This window comes from Xyrauchen texanus, chromosome 37, assembly GCF_025860055.1.
Source record: "Xyrauchen texanus isolate HMW12.3.18 chromosome 37, RBS_HiC_50CHRs, whole genome shotgun sequence".
Lineage (NCBI taxonomy): Eukaryota > Metazoa > Chordata > Actinopteri > Cypriniformes > Catostomidae > Xyrauchen > Xyrauchen texanus.
Window position 1 is genome coordinate 18465512 of NC_068312.1, and position 16606 is coordinate 18482117.

Genomic DNA, 16606 nt, shown 5'->3' on the forward strand with positions numbered 1-16606 from the left:
ACAATAATGTAGCCAACCCCAAGGGACACAGGACAAGTAATAGACCATCCTATACTTGATTTTAGAAATTGTTCACCCAGAAACCACGTGCGTGAAGTGTAGCAGAAACGTTAAAACGCGACTTATGTTGTCGGATCGCTATGTTACGCAACCTTGCAAAGAGCTGGTATGGGGTCAGCCCACTTCATAATAATCATGATGACTGATGCTGAGGTGCGTAGATCCGCTTCTAACCCCTTCCCCTTAGGCAGACACGAAGAGGGGGAAAATCAAAGGGGCTTTAAATAGAACCATATTGTCAATCTGACTGCTGTTATCTGACTGAAAGAGCAGCGACAGAACTGCTCTCTGTACACTATTATTCTTTAATTTTACACACACATCACAGTAAACACAGTAATCATGCCCAGCAAGAGGAAGAAGAACAAGCGCCGCATGAGGAGAGTGGTAAGCTGTTTACTCAATATATTATATTGTAGCAGTTATATACAATCTATGCTCAAACTTATTTGTAGTTTTCCAGTCAGCTTCATCTCCCACATCTTTCGTCTAGTTCCAGCTTCCAAGCTTTCGCTGGTTGTTTTCCAAAACTGTGTTCTCCTAAACCGCAGGATCATATATTTTTACAAAAGTCTGTAAGCAGTTAGAATTTAGTTAACTGTTGTCATAGGCTTATCTTTTTCTGTGCTTCAGTCTAAAGTCTATTTTACATTTAATCTATTTGAGACTGTTCAGACAGGCGTATAGCCTACTTCTGCTAAATTAAGCACACACACACACACACACACACACACACAGTTGTGTTTCCATGTTTTATGGGGACTTTCCATAGACATAATGGTTTTTATACTGTACAAACTTTATATTCTATCCCCTAAACCTAACCCTACCCCTAAACCTAACCCTCACAGAAAACTTTCTGCATTTTTACATTTTCAAAAAACATAATTTAGTATGATTTATAAGCTGTTTTCCTCATGGGGACCTACAAAATGTCCCCACAAGGTCAAAAATTTCGGGTTTTACTATCCTTATGGGGACATTTGGTCCCCACAAAGTGATAAATACACGCTCACACACACACACACACACACACACACACACACAAACGCAACGCGACGAATATTAGAACGCATGTGTCTCGAGACGCGCTTTTGAAAGTTGACGTTCTCCTTGTTTGCTTGACGAAGCGTTTAAACGCGGCGCTCGAAGAGTGCAGACGGTCGAAAAGACGCGTTCGGTATGAACGGCACTTAAGGAGGTTGTTTACCATACATTATAGGTTTCATGAAGAATAACAGTTCAGCTAACTTATGTGATCATTTTAGGCTAATTATTATTTTATCTTTTTCACACTCCGTGTTTTAGAACGCGGAAGTAAACGTTTGCATTGTAAACCTTGACAGCGGTGAATGGGAGATAACAGCAAATATTATTTTTACTTAACCATTTGCTCCAAGACCAAAAGACAAAATCCACGTTGGGATGTTGGGAATGTTGCACTCTATTGACTATGCGTCAACTCTATAAGACATTGTTTGTCCTCTGTGGCCACTGACATAACAAAATGCACACAGTTTGTCATATGAACACTGGGCTCTTTGTTTGATTTCACAGCAGCTTTTTTAAGGTATCTTAAAATATTTAGGAAATACCACAAGTATGGTTTGCTGAAAATGTAACCAATTAATGCTCATTGACTACCTTAAAACCCTACTTGTGGCATGTAACTATATCAACAGACCTGCCTTTCACTCAAATACAGAAACAGAGGGGTATCTTTTTTCTCTGTAGCTGTTAAGTCCCCCAGATAGAGCTAGCCAGTCCTAAACTGGGCACATTTCAGTCTCTAATCATCCTTTGTAAAACAGGAAATGGTGTGAGTACTGGGGCGAGCACATTCCAACACTCTGTTTATGGCTATCCATCACGTCCAAATAGAAGAAAAATTTGTTAAAGTCAGCCACCAGCTCCAATTTACTCTTTAACTTCTTGTTGTATATGTATGCCCATGCTCAAGCTTTTGAACTGGTTTCTCTTGTTTGTATGAGACCAAACAACCTTGAAGCAAAATATGCTTTTTCAGGGAAGACGCGTGTTTTTTTTTTTTTGTGTTTATTTTTGTCATAACATCCTCCCCTCTCCCCCCAAGCTCCAGACAATTTATGCTGTTATGCTGCTACAATCCCAAGAGCCTCTTGTGGTGACATGGTGTCTTGCTTTAAAAGCTGACCTGTTGCATAGGCTCAGGCCCATGCTTTGCCTAATTTAGTTTTGTCCTGTGAGCACAGTGGCCAGTGCTGATGCTTGTCTTCACACATGGCTGCATAATGTGGCCCTAACTGTGCTGTACACTGTACACCCCATACTCACACAATATGAGCTTAAACTCTTTTGAGGCCTATGTAAACTGCATCAGCAAGCCCTCGCTCTTGCCCAATGAAGCGATGGGTCTGATTATAATGCGATTATGGTTCCATTATGATGTGATTAGCATTTTTGTCTATTCTCCGAAGTCCCATCCGGAGCTCACAGGGGTGCTGACTCTTTGAACTCACTTGACTAGGCTTGTCTGAAACAATTGGATTCAGACAATTTTTGCCAGTAGAAGGCCAAGTTTTTGTAACTTAAAAACAAGTGAAGTTGTTCTAAAATGTGTAATCCCCATCAAATGCAATCATTTTAACTTAGCAGTCCTTTAAACAAAAATAAATTGGTATTGATTTCATGATTTTATATTGTTCTTCTTCTTTTATTTGTGAGAAGCAGGCCCAAAGAAGGGTCTTGGAGGAGCAGTATTCCTCCTCTGGAAAGGGAACACCAGGAGTGCGAGGAGTCTCTGCTCCAGTTCCCACACAGATTCCAGTTCCTAAAACCTCAGAGTGCCCAATCTTGGTTCCAATTAAAACTCCACTGGCAATGGTTGCTCCAGTTGATGTTCCAGATGAAATTCCCTCTGCAGAGCAAGTTGTGTTAGAGGTCCTAGTCACAGATGCCATCAAAGACAAGGGAATGATGGCAGCAGAAGATCTGACAGAAGCTCTAGTGGAACCCCCTATAGAAGAGCCAGCTGTGCTTGAGGAACCTGAAAGTGTCACAATTCCATTAGCAGAGGTAATGTGCATGTGCACACCCTTGTTTGAGGTCATTCATTGAGGTTCAATGGCCTTTTGATTTCATCAAGTGCACACAAACTTTTTGGATTAGCAATCATTACATAGGACATGGAATGTCTATAATGCATGATAGACACTGATGTTACCAATATGAAAGTATGGGCCTGTCAGTAATGGCTTTTATGCAGTCTGGACGTAAGATGTGGGTGTGGTCTTAGGCAGTGTTGGAGGAGTATATTTTAGTGAGTTAACATTGTGCACTGGAGCCAGAACAGAATCAAACCCAACTGCCCAACTGCTCTTTTATTAAAAATGACTTGAAGCTTTGTTGAAGGCTACTATGTTGGCTCTTTTTGTTTTATATCTGGTGACCTGCCTGGAATACTGAAGATTAGAGATTCTTGTAAGTTATTGTGTTTTTCCTTCCTGTTCCTGTAACTCAGATGGTAGAGTTTGGCACTCACAATGCCAAGGATTTGGGTTCAGTTCCCAGCAAATGCATAGACTGATAAAATGCATACCTCAGATGCCCTGTGCATCCGTCAAATGCATAAATGTATATCCTTTGGTCAGCCACAAACTAATACATTGAAAATACATTGATTTTGCCATGTTTACACCTCTCGTTCACTGGAACGAGTGTTTTCCTCAACCGAAAATGTAGACCTACAAGTAAAATACTCTCTAGTACTGCAGATTTTGGAAAACGAGGATGTTAGAAATGATATTTGTAAATGAGTGTACTTATTTGCCAGTACATACTGTATATGCAAGCTTAAATTCCCCTCACACCTTAACTGACACAAAGTATATTGTCACTGCCGCTCTCCTCAGTCTCCTGCCCCTCAACCTCCCTTGTGTTTGTTTTTTTAAGAAAAGCCAACCCCTCAAAGCCCACCCTTCTCTTCCTGTGAGCTCTGCTTCAGCCTCTTCTCTCTATTTACAGCCATCACAAGTGGTTGGGTTGGACATTCAAACACACTGAGAGTGGCACAAGGCAGGGAAAGTTAGAGAGACTCATACCCATACAGAGAGTGGCAGGTTAAGGGCTGAGTCTTAGAGTTTCACAAGTTTATTGGAGTGTCAGGTCTGTGATGCCATGGGGCTTATTCTCAGTTGGCTTCGGGGGCCTCGTGAGTCCACTGACTTGCTGGATGTCTCTGTGGAAACGCAGGTGAGCTCCCATCTTTTCAGCTGGGTGAGAAAGAATGTTTTGTACTCAACTTACCCTCACCCCCCTCCTCTCCTCCGTTTCTCCAACCAACTTTCTTTCTACCCTCCTTCTTGTGTTTGTAAAGAGGCCCAGGTAGGCGTTGCAGTGGCTGGTATTGGACACTGCAGAGGAGCTTATACAGTATGTGTACATGTGTTGTGGAGAAAGCAGATGTATGGATGGGTGGGTGGAGATAAGGAATGTGCTTAGGTGGGCTAGAAATGGCTCAGTCATGCCTGCTAATTAAGGGGCGTGGCAACTTTTTTAATATTTGTATTTTTTGTGTTTATAGGTTTTGCCTTCTTGTGATTGCCTCGTAACCCAATAGGACTGTAAAAGTGTTAATTAGTTTATATATAATTGAACTTTTTAAAAGGGATGACTATTTACAAAGTATCAAATAATTTATAGGGATTCTGATGCAGACATGTGACTGAGGCCCACTTTATAACCATATGCACATGCTCAACTCTGAGGGGGTGTGGTGGCCAAAAGGCTGTCTTTTGTCTCTTTCAACAACAATCTTTGTGACAACAGTTGTGTGAGTTTTATTGTACTGTGAAAGCCATTGTGTGGTTTAGACAAGTAGCTGAATGGCATTCTACAGAATCCACTGAAGCCTCTATGATGTGAGCATTCAATACATTAAATAAAGTTTTCTAATATTGTACTTTATCTGTAATATTGGTAACGTATCTGTAAAACTCTTTTTCAAGTATTACAAAATTTTGTTAATTTCCCATACATTTTCCTCCATTGTTACTCTGGCTTAGACCATTGGTTTCCAAATATTTTGATGCCAAGATCCCGCAAATATGATGATCATATTGCTAGGGTCTCCCTTCATAATATATAATGGCAGCTGTATTTTTAAAGTATAAAGACTTGTTTACTGTTTATTGTGCAAGAAAAATTGTGGATACATTGAAGAGTTACATTTCAAATAGGATCTGGGAACAGCCTGGTACACTTTGTTCTGGAAAGAGTTAAATTGGCCCTGGAACATTCTGTTCTGCTCCCACAGGAGGCCTCTGGGGCATGTATTCAGTATTTTAACATCATAGCATATGTCATGTTAATATGTTACACTATGCTCTGCAATGTCCAAGCATTTTCAACATTTAGCATTTACTTTTTCTTGTTTCTCACCATATGGTTGTGTTAGCAACCTACTCTAAAAATAATAATAATAAAAAAACTTTAACCTAAATGTTATAAAACTTACAAAAGTAAACTTATAATGTATGTACTGAAGAGGGTGGGTGATATGTAATGCCTCTGTGGACCATGTGGCTTGAAGCCAAAGCCCATTAGGGAAGTTAAATTGGTTCCTGCCTTGCTCAGATTCACACTCTCATCCATCTTGGGTTCTCAGTCGAACCTTGTTTAGAACAAATAAAATGTTGAAAAAAAGAAAGAAAATTCTGTCACATTACAATTAATACAGCATGATTTTCTGTAAAGCTGCTTTGAAACAATATTTGAATGTGAAAAACGCTATACAAATAAAATGACTTGACCTCACCGTCATGTCATCCCAAACCTGTATGACTGTCTTCCATGGAACACAAATGGAGCTGTTAGGCAATATGTTAGTCTCATTTACCATTTTCTTGAATCTTTCACATTCAAATTCCATTGCATGCAGAAGAATGAATGTCATACAGGTGTGGAACAACATTTAGAGTAGCAGATGACAGAATTATAATATAATGTAATTTGAATGAACTGTCCCTTTAAGGGATGCGAGGCATGGTACACCTGACTTTACATAATGTTGTTGTTTAAGTACAAATTCCAATTTAATGCATTGTTTAACAATGATATGTATGGAGTCTATGACAGTTGTTACACAATAAAGCTCTATAGAGTGATGTGGACAGTGAGGTTTAAAATATTGTACTGTCTTCTTTAGGTCACAGCAACTATAGATGAGCCAGTGTCCATCCCTGCAGAATCTGAGGTACAGTATGGTAACATGTTTACCCCATCAGTCCACTGCATAGCACCAGTGTACATGTATATTTAATAAAAAGAACCTTGCCTTTGGCCATACACACTGTTGGTTGTCTATAGGTGTTTGTACTCATCAAAAATTATTCTCAATTATCCTTTTTAGGTCACAGCAACTATAGATGAGCCAGTGTCCATCCCTGCAGAATCTGAGGTGTGTTAGCGTGTTTTACCCCATCAGTCCATTGCATTGCACTGTTGCATATCTAATAAAAACACCCTTGCCCTTGGCCATTCACAGTTTTGTGCTGGTATAGGTGTTTTTCCTAATTAGTTGGCCTCCGGTGCCACACCCTGCCTTTTAGGTGCACTAATGTGCTTTCTGTCACACCTTGCTTTATGAGGTGTGAAGACAGCTCATTTGCTGTGTTTAACCCTTTTGACGAACAGAGAAGACTAGCTTTATACAAATATACTGTTCATTCAGTAACCATGATCTTTTTTAAACATGCTATTGACAGATCCAGGTCGAGGACAGGTCACCTGTTGTCACAGAGGTAAGGTCTCTTCAAGTGACTCGTTACAGTATTTTAATCATTCATGTGCATGATCTGTGCCATAGTTTTCAAGAGGTTTTCTGAAAAGTTTCAGATGAAAATATCGGCCTTACATTCTGTGCAAACAGTTATGCTCCTATCTGAAAGTGACTGGAACATTGCTCTAAAACATGGTGCTATTTCTTTAATATGCATGGTGGACGCCATATTTAGTTGAAAATGAGGCTGTGAGTGATATAAATGTTGTCCACTAATGGATTGCACTGTTGTGTACCTTGATGTTGATCATTCAGCCACCAAAATGTTGAAAATGCAACTTTCCAAAAAATCCCAGTGGACAAAAATCACGTTTGTGAAAATTAAATGTTATTTAAGACCATAAAACCAATTGAATAGTGTACTTCTTTCCCTCATAACCTTGTTTGTATTCACATCAAATTAAAGGGATAGTTCACCCAAAAATGTATATCCTGTCATTATTTATTTAGCCTCATTCATGTTGTCCCAAACTCATATGACACAAAAGGAGATGTTATACAGAATGTTAGCCTTAGCCACCATTCACTGTAATTGCATCTTTTTTTCAGTACAATGAAAGTGAATGGTAAGGCTTAAAATTGAGGCCATGCTGCCTAACATGTCCCTTTGCGTTTCTCAGATGAAAGAATGTTGTATGGGTTTGCAACAACATGAGAGTGAGTAATAATGACAGACTTTTTATTTTTTAATGAACTATCCTTTTAAATATGCTGTATTACCTGACTAAGGTCCATTTGCTGCAGTTCAATGTAATTCTTAAATAGACCCAACTCTGTTAAAAGCTGAAATTTGTGCTTTGTTATAAATATTGCTTGCTTTGTCTGGTCTCTATATGATATTTTGGTGCATTTGCATGTTTGTTGCAGATTCATGTTGTGGCTAAACTTGTTCAGACGGTTGACACTGTACGTGGAGATGAAGCTGCTGCTGGGCTTCATGCAGAAGATTTGGTGGTGAAGGTTCCAGTGCCAGAGGAGACAGCGGTTACATCTGAAACTCTAGCTGATATTGAAACTGTGACAGAAACACTGACAACTGAAGCTGAGCCTGTTGCTGAGGCCGCAGTGGAAACCTCTGAGCCTGCTGTCCAGATAGTTGGAGGGCCTGTCGTTGAAGCCGAAGCCATAACTGTTGAAGCTGAGCCTCTAGAAGTCCACATGGAAGTCACAGAAATTATAGAGGTGCCTGATACAATATATCTTCATGGCACATTGCAATAAACTCTTTGCATGAGTATGTTTGCATTGTGTTGTAATGCATAACATGAGCCTCCTTCTTCCAATTTATTGTTTATTCAGCTTGATCCTGCATGCTATTACAGTTTTCAAACATTTTAATGCCAAGGTCCCCCAAATATGATGATTCCTTTGCAAAGGGGCCCCTTCCTAATATATAAAGTCAGCTATATAAAGTATTCTCAACTTCAAAAAATTTTTTAAATAGTAAGTGTGATATAAAAAATGTATTGCAAAAATAATGACACTTGCAAACTTAAGCATAAACAATTTTTGTTTTAATTTCCATAAAAATAAATGCAAACTTGTTTTAATTTTATACTGTTAAAAGTCTTTAAAAAGCATTCTTTTGTTCATTTTTTTTCCACGGACCATCTAACACCCCATTCTGGTCCACAAGGTCAGTGTTTCCCAACCACTGTGCCTGAATGGTTGTCAGGTGTGCCGTAGAAAATGATCAAATTCCACAAAATAAATAAATGCATGAAAAAAATATATAATTTCAGGGATCCAAACTAACCTTTTTCTGAAGGGCAATGATTAATGTGCAGAAGTGAGTGATATTTATACGCGTTAAGGGTCTTTCACATGACTCGTGTCAGCACTGCAGAATACATTGAAGTCTATGAAGTGACTTTACACCAAAGTATTTTTCACACACACATTTTTGCTTCACCAACAATGTCTTTGAGAGTACTAAGCAACAAGAAATATTTAAAAAGCGGTCTACATTTGTGAAGAAACATTGAATGTCTCATAATTTATTTTAATTAAATATTACCTTATCGTTGAACTAATTTAAAATTTAAAACACTTAGACCTAAACATAAACGTGTCCTTTTTATTACTTTCTACAATCAAAGCAACTGCAAGCTTTTTTTCTCTCTTCCAAATGTTTTCAATGTTTATTGTGCACTTATTTACATGGCAAACTAGTAAAATCGCCCCTCTGCAACTCTTGTCATGAGAACGCTGGGTTCAACCTCCAGAACCAAATTAAAACTGTCACTAGAAGTCGTCTGTCCGAGGTAAAGATGCTAAATCTATTGACAATTACCTCAGCATCAGTCTCCTTTGATGCGTTTGATTATGCACAGGTGAGCACACAGTTTAAGTCGATGCGGACCAGGAGGAAGGTTTGAGTTGTCGATTGAGTTCTGTTCAGTTAATCTTTTTATGTGTTTTGTTCATATTTTAACCGTATTTGTTTTTTGTAATATTGCGTTGTTCATATGTCGTGTTTTAGTGGCCTCTGCTGTCACTGCGAGCATTAAAACATTAATCTGCTTCGTGTGGTCTCTCTGTTGTTCATCTGTTCTCTTCATAAATAAATAAATGCATAATATGCTATATGCTCGTCAAGTTCATGATTAAAAATGAAAATAAAAGCTATTAAATGTCTTATTATCATTAAAATATGAAAATTAAAATGATGAGTAATAATAGATTATGACTGAGCAAACACTGTATGTGAATTTTATTTTTCCTTGTTTTTTTGGTTTTGTTTGCATAGCCGAATTGTAAACATTTCAAGTAAACCCGCTACTAACATGGGCAGAATACATGGACAAGTTCTTGAAAAAGAAAAATATTGAAGATGGTTAGCCTATGTGGGATAGTGGTGTGCCCTATAATTTTTTAGTCGTAAAAAGTATGAACTGGCAGAAAAAAGTTGGGAAACACTGCACTAGGGGTCCCCGGTCTCCAGTTCTAAAATCCTTTTTAATTGCACTCTAAACTACAGCTATCAAATCAGTATGCTTTTAAATCAACCATTTTCACATTACAGAGTGTTCATGGAGCACCTGAACCAGAAGAAGATCCAGTGGTGAGTACTTTGGATTTTTCTGTTTTTATTGTTTCTTTGCTGTGGGATTTCACATGTGAGCACTTTTAAATATACTGTAGCAAAGGCATGATAATTGTTTTGACAAAATTGTACCCATCTGTTCTGTTTGTATTACTAACACAGCAGGTTTCGATATGATGGCATTTGATGCCTTGTTATAATCTGAAAATATTGCTTTACTTTCAAAGGCAACATGCAGTAACTACAGTACATATTTTCTCAAAGATGAAAACATGATCTGTCTATTGACAGATGGGTTTGATTGAATTATGCACAGATTCAGAGAAAACAGAATGTGAAAATTGCAGTTTAGCAACATTATAGCAGTATTTAAGCCATTTTTCTCAATGTCAGTGCTGTTATAGTTACATTACTGCACTTTGCCTTTGTAGAGCAGATTTGTCTTATGTGTCTAGATTTGTCTGTGCTAATTGTTTGAAAGCATGAATCTTGAATGATAGAAATCTGTGTAGTCTTTTGAAAGGATGGTTTGTGTAATTTATTTAAATTTTAATTGTTTTAATTTTGCACTTGGAACCAACTATGGCCCACTATAGGCATGTTTTAAATAAATTATTTTCTCACTCGAATATAGGATGTACATGCAGATCCTGAGCCAGAAAAGGTTTCAGTGGTGAGTTGTGAGGAAGTTTCTGCATTAATTGTTCTTGAACGGACATGCAGGACATCTGAATTCTAGTTAAAGTAAAATGTACCTCTCTAGTGGTGAAAAGCTCACTTCAATAACATTGGACTTATTTGCAATGCATGCCAGGGGGCACACAAATAACTCTTTCAAATTCCTTTTTATTAGGAAACTGTAGAACTTACTGAAGCTTTAGTGAAACCAGAGCCTGACCAGCAGTCAGTCCCATTGGAGGAACGCACGGTATGAGATTTATTTTTTTATTAACTCTTTTAGTGGGATCATCTGCAGCATTCATATTCAGAATCCTTTTAGATTGAACTTTATTTTTCAATATGGTCTCTTGCCCACGGGTTGTCACATGCTAAAGCCTTTGGATGAGTCCACTAGTGATCCTGTTGCTGAAGATTATGTTGGGACCGAGTCAGCTATACCTGTAGGTGTTGAAGCAGCCATAACAGAGGAGCAGGTGAGCAATTGATGTTTCAGCGAGCAGACATATCCACAATGTGCACATCAAAGCATTAAATCCTGTTTGCTCCTTGGATGGATTCAAATAGAAAAATTTATTTTCCCAAAGATTCCTGAAATACCAGCAGATGCCCCTGAGGTTCTTTCAGAGACAATGGCAGAAACAATTCCTGCTACTGTGCCATTGCCAAAGGAGATTATCCATGTGAGCTTTTTATTTATCCATGACCTTAACTGTATTCAACAACATACAGTATATATTTGATAAGTTTTGGTGTTCCAGTGAAATTTAACCCAGGACCTTGACATTGTTAATGCCATGCTCTACCAGCTGAGCTACTGAAACACAGCTTTGTTTAATTTGACTGCTGCATATTATTATTTACAGAAATTTTAAGTAAATTATTCATATTTTTTGGCTGGATTGGATTAATTAAGGATGAAATTGGAAAGAAGCTAAAGTTGTGAGAGACTTCTCACAGAGCTCCAATCTTAAAGAACACACTTGTATACATTGACTCTAAATTGCTGATTGATATACACAATATGGAACTTTCTGGCTTATATTGTATCTGTTTACCCGACTAAAAGATTTTGACATTTTAATAAAACCATATTCTTTACATTTCAGGCTCAAAATGAGTTTATGGCACAGGTAGAAACTGAAATCAAAAAGGAATTGTTTTTCCTCAAAACTTCTTGACATTATTCTTGTATGACACTCCACCCCATAGTATTGCCACCACCCCATAGACTCACAGCCCACATAATAATTTGACATTTTAATAAAATTGTATTCTTTACATTTCAGGCTCAAGATGAATTTATGGCACAAGTAGAAACTGAAGTCAAAAAGGTATTTTTCCCATAAAACATTTCTGAAGTACGATGTTACCACCATTCCCCTGCTCACCTCCGTAAACTCAAGCTCACAAAAGCTCTCTAAACAGATGCCAAGCTAGTTTGTGTGTAGTTGACACATAATGTGTGCATGAACTTTGTTTAATCAACATCAAGAATTTACAGTAAATGTATATAAATACAGTATATTAAAGGGAGACTGTCTTGGGTCCTGTGAGTGTTTCATTGTTTTAATAGTTCATTTTATGAAGTTGTGAAGTTGTAGCATCTACAGTGCAATGCCATAGCAGCTTAATTCTGTTATAGCCTACATCCCATAACTTTTATGGTTGACCCATGGAGTCAGAACCTGTGAGTGCTTTTTTTCTCATTTTTACAGGACTTGGCAGTGGGTGGAGGCCTAACTGTAGATGCCATCAATGGATGTCTGGCAACTACTGAAGTTGCAATTGAAGGTTAAAGTGCCTGTGGTATAAGTGAGGATATTTTTGTTATTTCTTGCTCTTAAATAATTTGAATACGTTTAAAATGTAAACAAATGTAGTAAGTTCCAATCTGAGCCATATGAGTAATATAACATCTGTTTAGTTGTCATAACTATTGTTTTTCTTCGGTTTAATAGGACATAAAGGGACAGCTGAAACATCATGAAACAACAATGTTATAAAGTGCCTCTCTGTGCTGGTTCTTACCTAAAAATGAAGAGGATGTGTGGCTGCTCTTCACTGTTTATTTGAGAGCTTCAAACTAATTCTCAACTTCCATATGCATGTACATTAGATTTGCAGGTGTTATATATTATTTACAGTACTTAGTACAGTTAAATAGATGAGTGTTGCAAATTTCTATGTTTGTACTTGAACCATTTTTAATGGGGAATAAATACTGTTGTTGTGGTAACACTTTACAATAAAGCTGTATTCGTTAACATTATTTAATGCAGTAGTTAACTTGAACTAACAATGAAAAGTACTTTTATACCATTTGTTTAATTTGATTAATCATAATTACTACCTAGAGTAATACCTTTTATTTACATTATAAGTAAATGTTAACATTGATGCATTATTAAACAATAATCAATATTATTTTGATAAATTACTATTATTCAATATTAATTCATACTGTAAATATTAATTAGTTCATGATAATAAAAATGCATTAAATAATTTTATCAAACAGAGCCATATTGTAAAGTGTTCCTGTTGTATTTTTCATCTGGCAAAATTATTTGGGGTGGATTGCTTCCTCAATAGAGCACAATTTAATACTGTACATATGCCACCTCTTCTCTGTCCCCCTCAACAGTTAACATGATTTGGTGCCTTTTACCCCTTATTATAAATAAAGGGAGTATGAGAATTATAATATCTACAAATTTCAGTGCTTACGCTTGTCTGCATGCATTAGATGTAAATAGAATGTTGCTAGTGCAGCTGCAACTGTTGTATGGTACATGCTCTAGAAGTTTAAAGAAAGGTTTCAAACACAATTGCAGTATTTTAGTGAAAACTTCATTCAAGCTACCTAATGTTGAAATGAAATAAAGACTCATAGAAACACTAGATAAATAATGAAGGCACTCTGAGCATGAGTTTAAAAAAAAAAAAAAGTAACTAACAAGACAATTAGAAAATTCAGGGCAAATGACAACTGAAAAAAATCAAGGTGCAAGCAGAAATGACGTTTTAAAGAGCTTGCGCCCCCAGTGGTCACTGGTAGAACACTGTTGTCTGCAGTGATGTCATGAAAGGGTTGGGGCGAGCATAAATTCATTCAGATTCAATGTGTTATTCACTTACAGTATACCGATGTTGTAAGACTCTCCTTTAATATGATATCAGGGGTGAAAGGTAGGATAAGATTGTTCACCCACAGATGAAAATTCTCTCATCATTTACTCACCCTCACGCCATCCCAGATGTGACTTCATTTCTTCTGCTTAACGCAATATTTTTAGAAGAACCTCTCAGCTTTGTAGATCATCACAATGCAAGTGAATGAGTACCAATTCAAAAGCACATATAGGCAGCATAAAAGTAATCCATAAGCCTCTAGTGTTTAAATATATATATCTTCAGAAGGGACATGATAGGTGTGGGTGAGAAACAGATCAAAATGTATTTCCTTTTTTACTTCAAATGTTCCCCCCTTTCCAGTAGGTAGAGATATGCATGAAGAATGTGAATAGCCAAAAAAAGTGTGAAATTGAAAGTGGAGGTTTAAACGTTTCTCATCTACACCATATCATATCACTTCTGAAGACATGGATTTAACCACTGGAGTCGTATGGATTACTTTTATGCTGCATTAATGTGCTTTTTTATTAAACATTTCTGGCCACCATTCACTTGCAATGTATGGACCTACAGAGCTGAAATATTGTAAAAAAAAAAAAATAAACTTTGTGTTCAACAGTAGAAAGAAAGCCATACACATCTGGGATAGCATGAGGGTGAGAAAATGATGAGAGAATTTTCATTTTTGTTTGGACAACTCCTTTATGATCTTTATTTAGTGATGTACATGTGCTAGATATAGCCAAATGGGTCATTTGAATTTTCTGTCCCTGAAAGCTGCATTATTTAAGTTGTTCATAATAAAACAAGCACAGCAACAGATTTAAGCCACTACATATAAGGTAATTAAGTTGATATACCAAGCATTTTTCCCCTGAGGTACACTTTAAGGGAATATATAGCAAAATAGCCAGTGGTGCCTCCATGGAGCTTGACAACAACAAAACAAGCTCTTAGATAAAACCACCAAGTAAGCATTAATACAACAGTTTCAACATGCTTTCCCTTGGAAAAGAGATTTATTTTCCCCATGTGAACAAAAATTCACTTTACGCACTGTAAACACTTAATGTAACTTAGGGTGACCATATTCAGATTTTCCAAAAAAAGGATACCATGGGTTCAAAACAGTGTTACTATGAATGCAAACTTTAAAAAAGTGAAAAATACGCACCATTAGAATAACATATATAATATTGCAAACATGAATAAAGTGAAAAATACACTATTAGCATAACACACACACACACACACACACACACACATATATATATATATATATATATATGTCCAACATTATTTTGAACTAATATAAAATATGTTATGCCATGAGTGTAACTTCATTTAGGCTACTATTATTTTGAATGGCCATGGAAAATAAAGCAATGTGATAACAATTTTACCTGGTCACAAAAAGTAGTTAATTTACCTGATGAACTTTCACCTTTTGCTGACCCTTTATGCTTCATGTGTGCTTCTAAACCACTTGCACCTTTATTAGCATTTGACACAGAAGTGCCAGCTTTAAATGTCACATATTCTGCTTCCCACGGATCTCTACCTGGATGAAAGCATGGGATTTTTTTGTGCAAATCTTCTGTAAATTTGCACTTTCGTTTTGGCATTGTTTCCACTCTGCTGTCATTTGTTGCTACTATCAAGTTTGATGCCGAACACAATAGCGCATCGCGCATTCGTGGATAGATTCACAGGCAGGAATTTGGTCAATAGTTGCTGCAAGCCTCTTATAATCAATACCAGAGCCATATAGAGATCTCTCTATATAGCTCTGATCAATACTAACAATCGACCAATTGGTGTGCGAGAAGGCGGGACTTACAAAGAGGGGTTAAAGCAATCCAAATATGCGCGCACACACAATTAAGTATTATACCAGATGCACATCATAATGCAATTAAAGCCGATTCCCGAACATTTTCGCAAATTTAGAAAAACAGGTGTTCTGACAATCTGTCCTACCTCTCAGAATGTGCTACCAACAAACACTGCGCATGCGCAATACGTTTTCTAGCATATCTGAAGACACGCCCATAATTTTGAGCTACATTGCCTTAAAAATCACGAGTTTGGGTGAAAAAATGTAAGTAAAATCTTGCTGAATAATAATACAATTATATATAGTATTTTATTGTAAAAAAAAAAATATATAAAAATCTCTCAATAATTAATCTGTATTGTCTGTGAGAAAAATATACGCGGTAGGAGTTTGACGGTTAAACAGCAACTGAAGCGTAGCCCTACGTGTTTTCGGATACGGTATCTAAATATATATATTTTTTAAATACTCTAGAACGATATTTGAAATCTACTCAAATGGAACTTTATTTACCACAAATAACTTGTAGAGTTGTTTAAGTGACAAGACATCATTAAAAAACACGTATTTATACATTTATTAAGGTGGTAGTTCATTCTGATGGGGTATCTCAAGCTGACAGGATGTGCTACCCCTGATTTTACATCATTCGTTTAGGCGGTTTTTAATATAAATAGTAGGTCATCCTGAGAAAGAAGCACATTTTGTTAGACAATATGACAGCTTGAACTACCGGTAGCACCTGAGCGGGTAGGAAAGATTGTCAGAACACCGGCTCACCCCACTACGTATGGCGTTCCTTTAGGCTCTAATATATGACTTTGCATCACACACTCATCTCACTGAACTTGTCATTCAACGTTTTGATTTTTGTAAAGGTTCTGCTATTTATGCCATTAAATTCAGGACAAGCCGAAGACGTGACGCAGACGTCACGTAAACCACGTGTGCCAGTGAAGCATCTAGGCTTCTAGTTCAATTTTGCAATATTGCAAACACATATTGCAATCTGCCCTAATTACTTCCCTTC

At 37.1% G+C, this 16606-nt stretch overlaps 1 protein-coding gene across 5 annotated transcripts; it reads left to right on the plus strand.

Annotated features, from left to right (window-relative positions):
- The first annotated feature begins 206 nt into the window (after positions 1–206).
- Positions 207–15055, plus strand: LOC127630427 (magnetosome-associated protein MamJ-like). 5 transcript variants are annotated; one of them, XM_052107938.1, is made up of 14 exons: positions 207–447; positions 2770–3114; positions 6245–6292; positions 6449–6496; positions 6804–6839; positions 7745–8059; positions 9903–9941; positions 10558–10596; positions 10777–10851; positions 10979–11077; positions 11189–11284; positions 11891–11935; positions 12320–12416; positions 12563–15052. In XM_052107938.1, the coding sequence occupies exons 1-13, from the start codon at positions 403–405 to the stop codon at positions 12398–12400; spliced, it is 1311 nt and encodes a 436-aa protein (XP_051963898.1). In that variant the 5' UTR covers positions 207–402; the 3' UTR covers positions 12401–12416; positions 12563–15052. The 5 variants fall into 5 exon arrangements, with proteins under 5 accessions (XP_051963898.1, XP_051963897.1, XP_051963899.1 ...); XM_052107937.1 differs by having other exon boundaries at positions 2767–3114; positions 12563–15049; XM_052107939.1 differs by lacking the exon at positions 6449–6496 and having other exon boundaries at positions 2767–3114.
- The last annotated feature ends 1551 nt before the right edge of the window (positions 15056–16606 follow it).

Coding starts and splice junctions, on each gene's coding strand:
- LOC127630427 (XM_052107937.1), top strand. CDS start 403: ATGCCCAGCAAGAGGAAGAAGAACAAGCGCCGCATGAGGAGAGTG. Junction 10,852..10,978: donor TCCCATTGGAGGAACGCACG/GTATGAGATTTA, acceptor CACATGCTAAAG/CCTTTGGATGAGTCCACTAG. Junction 11,936..12,319: donor TAGAAACTGAAGTCAAAAAG/GTATTTTTCCCA, acceptor TCATTTTTACAG/GACTTGGCAGTGGGTGGAGG.